This window comes from Gymnoscopelus braueri (genome assembly GCF_963280865.1).
Source record: "Gymnoscopelus braueri genome assembly, chromosome: 9".
Lineage (NCBI taxonomy): Eukaryota > Metazoa > Chordata > Actinopteri > Myctophiformes > Myctophidae > Gymnoscopelus > Gymnoscopelus braueri.
In genome coordinates, this window is record NC_137610.1 from 50,026,854 (window position 1) to 50,036,591 (window position 9,738).

The following is a 9,738-nucleotide window of genomic DNA, read 5'->3' on the forward strand; positions in this document are numbered from 1 at the left end:
CTTAAGTACTGTACTTAAGTAAAAAAAAATTGGTATTTGTACTTTATTTGAGTATTTCCAATTTCCAATACTTTTACTTCTACTCCACTACATCTCAGATCCAAATATTGTACTTTTACTCCACTACATTTATTTGAAAACTTTAGTTTCTAGTTACTTTGTAGATTTTGATTATTATTACAAAACATACATTAACCACTTCAGCCCTATATACATTTCTGCCATTTCAAAATAGCCAATCTACAAGCTCACAATGCGTCGCATCGCGACGCATTGTGAGCTTGTAGATCTGCTATTTTCAAATGATTTTTATACATTTGAAAACTTGAAATAGTTCATTCTGGATTTGGGACTTTAAGTTTATTTTGATGCCAATACTTTTGTACTATTACTCAAGTACATTTTGAATTCCAGACTTTTACTTGTAACAAAGAATTTCTACATTGCAGTATTGATACTTTGGTAGCAGATTACAATGCCTTATAAGTATGTGTATAATGCGTTATACACATGGGATGCATAGCAAGTGCTACCAGTTTATTTAAGTAAAATGTTTTAGTACTTTTTCCACCACTGGTCAAAGGTGAATCTGGATGACTGTAATCACCAGCTAAATGTATATAGGTGTTAGGTAATAACATATATTTTTGGACAGGAATGATGATGCTGTGATGATGACATTGGAGAAATGCTGTATCAGTGTTTTTGTGTCATTAAGGGGAGGTGTAGCTCACATATGCACAAGCACGTGGGTGTGCGTGCGTGCACACACACTTACACACACCACACACACACACACACACACACACACACACACACACACACACACACACACACACACACACACACACACACACACACAATGACCAGCAAAATAACTTCTAAAACAAATATTTTAGTAAACCAAACCAAGAGTCCATATACTTTGCCGTATAAACACACTCATTTTTCAATATTTGTCAGACATCCCCAGCAGCCCCTTACTAAGCACATATTCTGATTAAATGGTACCTCGACGTTTTGCTGAGGATCGTGCTTTCTTTTTTTTTTTTTTTTACAAAGTTTTGTGTAAACGCCAAGAGAGAGGAGTATCCCTTTTCTCCAGCAGAATGGGACTCTGGAGAACAGACTGCACCTACAGTACTGTAGCAGTGGACGGTAAATATTTAATCATTGGAGAAATAGAGGCACTGCTGACTTCAAGAAATGGGTCACCTTAACAACATGACTGTAACTTCACTATCATTTCGTTGCTGTCGGGGCAGAAACCCCTTATGTCCATGTTTAAACTTTTTTTCATGTTTTTTTTTTCCTACTTGATCATACTAAAGCGTCACACAAAAGCATCAAAAGTGGCAGATCCAAGGCGCTCGGATGGCGCATTGATAAAGTCCCTGCTCACCACCACAGAGGTTGTGGGTTCGAATCCACCGTGGTGCATCCGGCTTTGTCGGGCGTCTGTTACGAACACAATTGGCCCGTGTTCGGGGGAGGGAAGCAGGGCTGGGAGGGTGATATTGGTCATTGCACGTACTCCAACGGGCGTGTTGGGCGGGAGGAGTAGGACGAAAGGCCCTACGTCCTCCCAGTGTGGTCACTGGTACGTGAGTCAGTAGGATACGACAGCAGTGACAACACAGAAATGTGTGTGGGGAGGAATAAATTGGCATAACGACTAAATTGGGGAGAAAAAGGGGGTACACAAATGATTGGCTACTCTAGATTTAGAAAGGAAAACGGTGGCAAAAAAAGTGGCAGATCCACAAACTCGAAACGCGGCTACTTTGGCTACTTTTTTTGAATCCTGAAAAGTAACAGTTTTGGAGAGACAGTTTGTTAGATTAGCTTGTTAATACCGTAGCGTTGATGACCAAACGAAATGCAGGGTTTGGATCTGTTGCGGTGGATATTAGGGAGGGATCGATGCCTCTGCTTTTGATATTCCCACTCTCTGGTCATCCATAGCTGAGTGGTGAGAGTGCCTGCCTGGTAGAACTGCAGTCCCCAGTTATCCCAGGTTCGATTCCAGGCCTGGCCAGCAATGTGTGGAATATGACTGGTCGAAGTGTCCTTGAGCAAGACACCTAACCCCCTAACTGCTCCGCAGTGACCAGCTGGGTTTGAGCTGAAACCCAATTTCCCTCCTTGGGAGCAAGTACAGTATAGGTCAATAATGTTTTTATGACCGATGTAGGACGTTTTATCCCTGCTTCTATCAGACTGAATTAGACTGATTAGTTTGATATAGTTAGCCTCATAGCATAATTGCCTAAGTCATATTTTGAAGGTTTTCAGGAAAGAAGAAATGAAAAATGTATTGTACATACTGTAGGAAAATTAGGCAAAAAATTATCATCTTTTTGACTTATTCAGAAAGTGCCTAAGTCAACACACTCATTTTGCCTGAGTCATATTTATCTGCCTTTAGTTATAACTGCCTAACTCTACTCTCCTTAGACTGCTGATTCATCCTGCCTTATTACCTGTGTCCTCAGCCTATCAGAATGCTTGTTACATTCAAAATCATTTCTGCCTAAGTCAAACAAGTTATCCTCATAGCATAATTACCTAAATCATGTTTGGAATGTAACAAGCATTCTGATAGGCTGAGGACACAGGCAATAAGTCACAATGAAGCAGCAGTGTTAGGAGAGTTAGGCAGAAATGTCAATTTGCCCAAAACATTACGTAGGCAATTATGCTAACGATATTTATGTTTGATAACATCACAGTTTAACAATTGAATAAAAAAAGGGTTATCCAAATTAACCCTGATGTTGAACTTTGAAAATGTGTCAACATTTGTCAGAATTATTTATGTATTTATTTCTATCTAGAAATAGCAAAAGAATAGCAGAGCTTCTTGTCAGATGAACAAGTATAGGGCTTAACCTCCCTTTAGTTTTCTTTTATAAATGGAACCCTGCTGAGTCCATTCCCTGTATGAGTGTCTGTTTGATCAATGGATGTCTAATCCATTAGCACAGCGCTTATCCACTGCTCAGCACCCAATACAGCGATGTGTAAACCACAGGGTGCTACAGTATGTTGGCCAAAGCTCTTGGCATCAATCAAACAGAATTGATTCCAGCACCGTCCCCCCAGATGCTGTCAGGAAACGGAGCATCACGGAGATTCATGGTAGCCCAGTGGTTCTCAAACTTTTTCATGTCAAGGACCCCCCAAAATTACATGTATTTGGCTGCGGACCCCCATCTCAAAATATTTTGTTCCAGGGACCCCCAGAAGCAAAGACTTGAGTTACAAATGTTCGCTTTAAAAAATATATATACAGTATATATATTCAAGATCTGCAAAAATGTTCAAGATTTTTCAAAAATAGCAGATCAACAAGCTCACTCAGTGCCCTGCTATGAGCTTGAGTATATCTTCTATTTTTGCATGTTCTCCCCGTGTCCCCTAGGGTAGGTACTCTCACAAAAAACATGCAGTAATCCTGTTCTCTAAACTGCCTCCCCCTGGTCAGCCGGGGCACATGATGGAGGGGAAAAGAACTGGTTGGAATAACGTGTTCTTTCCACGGCACGCGCTACGTCCTAGGAAACTCCCCCCTGTCAGGTGACAAGAAGCGGCGTGCTAGCTCCTCATGCATTGAAGGAGGCATGAGCTCAGTTCTGGGCTCTCCCCAGGCTGGCAGAGGGATAGTAGTGTCCAGGATTACATAGGCAATTGGCACTGGTATGGGTGAAAAAATTGGTTACAAAATTGTGGGATAAAAAATGTAGAGGAAGTCTCCTTGAGCAAGCTGCATGGTTTCCTGTGTGAATGTGTCTGTGAAAAGGAGAGGCAGGAATGTAATGCACATTGTAAAGCACTTAGAAAGAGAAAGGCCCTACTACCTAAATGCACCATTTACCATTTAACTGCGTGCATAAGGGAGTTTCGCCACAGCGTCTCCTCCACAACCAAGGCTACAGGGGAAATTCAACCCTTTTTTTTCTCTCTTCTCCTCCGCGATATTGAAATGAAGTGTCATCCACTGTTACTCTGAGAGCAATGGCACGCGGGCGCACGGGGAGAAAAGGGAAAAGAAGAGGAACTTGTAAAGTGTGAATAGTACTGCTGAGCAAAAAGTTTGCCTGAATAATTCATGGGCTACAGTGCTGTGTGCTCGCTGCTCTGAATAGACGCGTTAAGGTTACGGCTAAGCAGCCTAGCCCGCCTGCCTTGTCTGGGAGCATTCCGAGTGACATTGATTCACGCAGTGTGATTTTACATTCTTACACTGCGGCCGTTTAACCCGCTAAAACCGGGAAAGCATCTGTGTCATTGTAGATTTTAGCTACATTGGTTGGCTATTCAAAAATAGCAGATATACAAGCTCACTGCAAGCTTGTATATCTGCTATTTTTGAGAAATCGTGAACATTTGTGCAAATCTTTGAATATATATATACATTTTTTTAAAGCAAACATTTCTAAAGGAGTAGTTCACCCCATAAATGACTTACTTCCTATCAATTACACACCCCATGAAGCATTGAATTCATGGAGATTTTTTTGTTTTCGTCGCCTTCCTAAGCCAATAATTTGATGACCGGCGGTGTCTCCGGTAGGAGACACAAAGAGTCTCCTTTGTGTCTCCTACCGGATACATAAGCATCTTTATTATTATCATCAAATTATTGGCTTAGGATTGCGTTTGTGTAATTGATAGAAAATAAGTCAACTACTCCTTTAACTCAAATCTTTGCTTCTGGGGGGTCCCTGGAACAACATATTTTGAGATGAGGGGGGGGGGGGGGTCAGCCAAATACATATCATTTTGGGGGTGCTTGACATGAAAAAGTTTGAGAACCACTGATATATAATATAATATAATAATATACGTTTTTCGGAAAACTGTTTTTCCGACATTTTGTAGAATCGGCCTCAGGTCTTAATGGGTTAATGGATGCTGTGTCTCGTTCAAGGACACTTTGACTGGACATTATAGTGCTGTTAAATAAATATGTGTGCATGCAAATACATAACAGCGTGTGCATTCATTGGAAAGAATAATATTTATTTCCTTTCAGACATACCGGTAACTCGCCACTCAAAAAGCAGCCTTGCTTCTGCCCTCCGGGACTATCAAATAATATCAATATCTATAGCTAGTAGCCCAATGTTACTTGCACATTGTACATAGATAAGTATAATTGATATACAGTATTATGTATGCCTTTTGCATAAATGGCAATATGAAATTATCCACCGTATTCAGCACATCCCCCGTTGCTGCTAAAGGTATTTGACCATACCTTGCCATAAAGAGATTATTCATCATCGCTGGTGTTCTTAATCTGTACTTTTTAACTTTATCTTTTATCTAATCTATATTTTCTATTCTAATATTTATTTCAGTACCAGCATTATTATCATTATCTTGTTGTTATAGTGTTGTGTTAGCACAGTCTTTGTCACCCACCAACATTTCACAGTTTGTGCCCCTTGATTCTTGACTCCTGATTCTTGCTAGCCTCATGTTCAAAACAAATCAAATAAAACGTGTCCAGATGAAGCAGAGAGACTGGTCTAATGGAATATTGCCTCCCACAGCTCCATGTCACAATGTTTCCTTTGTTGTCGATTTTCAGTAATGGAACACAACGTTCTGGTGTGTTCCACCACAACTCTTACTAAACCATTTAAACCGGGAAAGCATCTTGTGTCATTTTTAGATTTCTTTGGCTATTAAAAAATAGTGCTGCGCTATGAGCTTGTAGATCTGCTATTTTTTTGCAAATCTTGATTTTTTTGTTGTTGCAAATCTTTGAATATATATTTTTAAAGCAAACATTTGCTCCCTGGAACAAAACATTTTGAGATGGGGTTCCGCGGCCAAATACATATCTAAAAAGGTTTTCTAAATCCTAACAGTATGTTGCTACATCAGTGGTGCTCCAATTTTTCCATGTCAATGACCCCCAAAATAATATGTATTTGGCAGCAGTCCCCCATCTCAAATTGTATTGTTCCAGGGACCCCCAGAAGCACAGAGCGGAGTTAAAAATGTTCGCTTTAAAACAATATAGTGCGTGCAAAGATTTGCAAAAAAAAATATGGTGATTAAAATAAATAAATAGCAGATATACAAGCTCATAGCACGGCACCCGGTGCCACGCTATGAGCTTGTATATCTATTTTTGAATAGCCAAAGAAATCCAAAATGACTCAGTGTTCCCGGATTGAATGGGTTAAACCAGTTCCATCTATCCAATATTTGGGGGACTGTGGTCAAGCCTAGCCTGGCTATCCTAAACCCCCCCCCTCCCCCCCTCAACCAGGCCTCCATGGAGGGATCACCTTGCAAACAAATACCCATCTGCACTTTCTCTGAATGTTTGTCTTTCTCTGAGAATGATTTTTCATTTCAAATGTTCTTTTTTTCCAGGTGGGTCGTTTTTTCGGCGAGGTGGATGGATCTGTCATGGCACAACTCATCAAGATGGGGATGTACAAGAAGTATGAACTGTTTGATCAATACTTTTCTTTACCCTCCTGCTCAGTGGTGTAACGAAACTAAGCACATTTACTCAAGTACTGTACTTAAGTACAAATTTAAGGAATCTTTACTTTACTGGAGTATTTTCAATTTCCAGTACTTTTACTTCTACTCCACTACATCTCACAGGCAGATATTGTGCTTTTACTCCACTACAATTATTTGAAAACTTTAGTTAGGCCTACTAGTTACTTTGCAGATATACATTATTACATTATAAAACATACTTTAACCACTTCAGCCCTATTTTATACATAGCAGAAAATAGCAGATCTACAAGCTCACAACGCATCGCATCGCGACGCGTTCTGAGCTTGTAGAGCTGCTATTTTCAAACATTTTAGTACTTTTACTTTTGGTACTTTAAGTATATTTTGATGCCCATACTTTTGTACTTTTTATTCAAGTACATTTTGAATACTGGACTTTTTCTTGTAGCGGAGTATTTCTGCATTGTGGTATTGATACTTTTACTTGAATAAAGCATTTGCGTACATTTTCCACCACTGCTCCTGCCACAGTAATGCAATGGATGTACTGTACGTACTGTATGCCCTATTGACTGAATATTTCTCTCCCAGGGTTTCCTTGTTTGACTACCAGGCCATGTGCAAGAACAGCCATCATCACGCTAACAGCGCTCGTCCTCTTCTGAGTGTGAGTCATGAAACCTCTTGTCTCCATATTCTGACTTTTTGTGTTTTAAAGGATCTACACCATGAATTTAAAAAAAATCACACCCAGTGTGAAGTGGGCGGTGTGGTCATCACAGTGGTCATCAAAAAAATGGATTTTTGGAAGTGCAAAATCCTATTTATAGGTTATTAATGTCATCATGTGTCTCGCTAGCCAATCACAGTGCTGAATAGAGTCAGCCAATAGAGTCAGCCAATCACAGTACAGCTAGGGGTCTACTAATGAGCCAATCACAGTGCAGGAAACTAATACTAATGAGGTGTCCCAACCCCACTTATAGGGGCGGCTACACCGCCCAAAAATAAATCATATTTAATATCATATTATTTATGTCCCTCAAACGTTTTTCAAAAGGTTTGAGCCTAAATCAAGCCTCAGATATACTCATTCCAACTAACTTCTCTCTGGCTTATAAAGCACTTTCACCTGCAATACCACATTGTCCTGTTTGGCACGGGGCGCTATTGGGCCAGTTTGTATGCATGTTATCTCCTGGTTCTGTGTGGAAAAAGTAAAAAAAAAAAAAGAAGAGAAAAAAAAATATATATATATATTATTATTTTTTGGTTGGAACTGAAAAACGGGAGGGATTGTACCCTGACGTGACGTCACGTCAGGGTGCAAATCAGTTTGGCCTGTTTTGATACCAATTTACAGAAAACCCCAGATTTGCTGTGAAAGCCTGAGTTGTGGGGTATTCTTGGGGATAGAAGAGAGGTAGGGGAGACCAAAAACACACAAAAAAGAAGAAAAAGTTAAAATTCATGGTGTAGTCCTTTTAACGTAAATGAACGCCCTATACTTAGATCACACTACACTACAGCGTCACACAAAAAGCATCCAAAGTAGCAGATCCACAAGCTCGAAACGTGGCACGAAGCCAGTATAGTACAGTAGTACAGTACAGTATAAAATATGACAGTAAAGTATATTTTAGTAGAGTATACAGTAGCACAGTACAGTAATGTATAGCAGTGGTTCTCAAACTTTTTCATGTCGAGGACCACCAAATTTATATGCATTTGGCCGCAGACCCCCATCTGAACGTTTTTGTGCCAGGGACCCCCACAAGAGAAGATTTATGTTAAAGAAAAATCCACATTTTCCCGAAAAATCTATATTTTTCAAAAATGTTTAAAATTATCAGATGTACAAGCTCACAGCGTGTCACTTCGTGACACGCTGTGAGCTTGTAGATCTGCTAATTTTGAATAGCCAACATAATAATGGATAAAAGTGGTTAAAATGTTTGTGACGCTGTATTAACACATTTTGCTGGGGACCCTCTGGAAGCCCCCCAAGAACCCCTGGGGGTCCCCGGACCCCACTTTGAGAACCAATGCTGTATATTATAGTACAGTATACAGTATAATAGCACAGTACAGTACAGAACACATGGTGATGAGTTGTTGTATCAGTAGTTAGCTTGCAGTGAACTATATTATAAGGACATAACTGTCTCTTTGGTCTTTACACACTTCACTTTGAAGCTGTTAGTTTTTAATATGATGCAATACATCACAATAGCGATGCAATAGGATTCAACTCCATGTCTCCTTGGGGGCAGTTTAACCCTTTAAGAGCCGGTAAGCGAACATTTTTAACTAAAATCTTTGCTTCTGGGGGATTCTACAAAATGTCTTCTAAATCCTAACAGTTTTTTTTTTTAAACTTGTGTTGTTATATCAGTGGTCAAGGACCCCCAAAATGTTGGTAGTGGACCCTCATCTCAAAATATGTTGTTCCGGAGACCCCCAGAAGCACAGATCGGAGTTAAAAATGTTTGCTTTAAAAAATATATGTATATTGAAAGATTTGCACAAATTGTCAAGATTTTTCAAAAATAGCAGATTTACAAGCTCATAGCGCGGCACTCAGTGCCGCGCTATGAGCTTGTATATCTGTTATTTTTGAATAGCCCAAAGAAATCTTAAAATGACACAGATGCGTTCCCGGTCTTAATGGATTAATAACGCACCCATATGAAACAATTTAATGAAAAAACTGTAGACACAATAACAGGGAGCGGAGCGGAGGTCACGTTCAGAAGCGAGTGCAATAACTGGAAAGAGAATAACATTTGAAGAGTGCAAAATATAGTGTTTGTTTTATGACTGTATCTGCTGTTTGTTTGTTTGTGTGTGTTTGTTTCACCCCCCCCCAGCCCTTCTATGGCCTCCTGGCGCTGCTGAGATGGCTCTTTACTAACGCAGCCATGTAAGTGCATGACATGAAAGTGGTTATGTACAATTTAGACCTGGGACACCTATACGTTTTACACCTTTCAAGCTGTCTCTGTGTCATTTTAGTTAGCTATAAGCCTATATATTGTTGTTGCTGTCGGGCAGAAACTTCTTATCTCAGTATTTTAACTGTTTGTGTTTTTTCGTAAATTGACGCCCTAGTCCTATAAGGGGATGAAACCATCATCATACAACGGGGACAGACCTTAAACCACTCGAACCCCAGCATCCATATTCTGAGGGGGGACATTAGCCAAAAATGGCAGATCTACAAGCTCAAAACGCATCGCGT

General features: G+C 39.9%; 1 protein-coding gene across 1 annotated transcript in view; it reads left to right on the plus strand.

The window, feature by feature from the left end:
• LOC308092362 (voltage-dependent calcium channel subunit alpha-2/delta-4-like) overlaps positions 1-9,738 on the plus strand; it is a gene marked incomplete at its 5' end in the record, with an annotated part of 128,620 nt that overhangs the window by 113,614 nt on the left and 5,268 nt on the right. Inside the window, 3 exon segments of the mRNA XM_080438213.1 lie at positions 6,397-6,467; positions 7,089-7,164; positions 9,368-9,420. Coding sequence (XP_080294339.1) covers positions 6,397-6,467; positions 7,089-7,164; positions 9,368-9,420 — 200 coding nt within the window.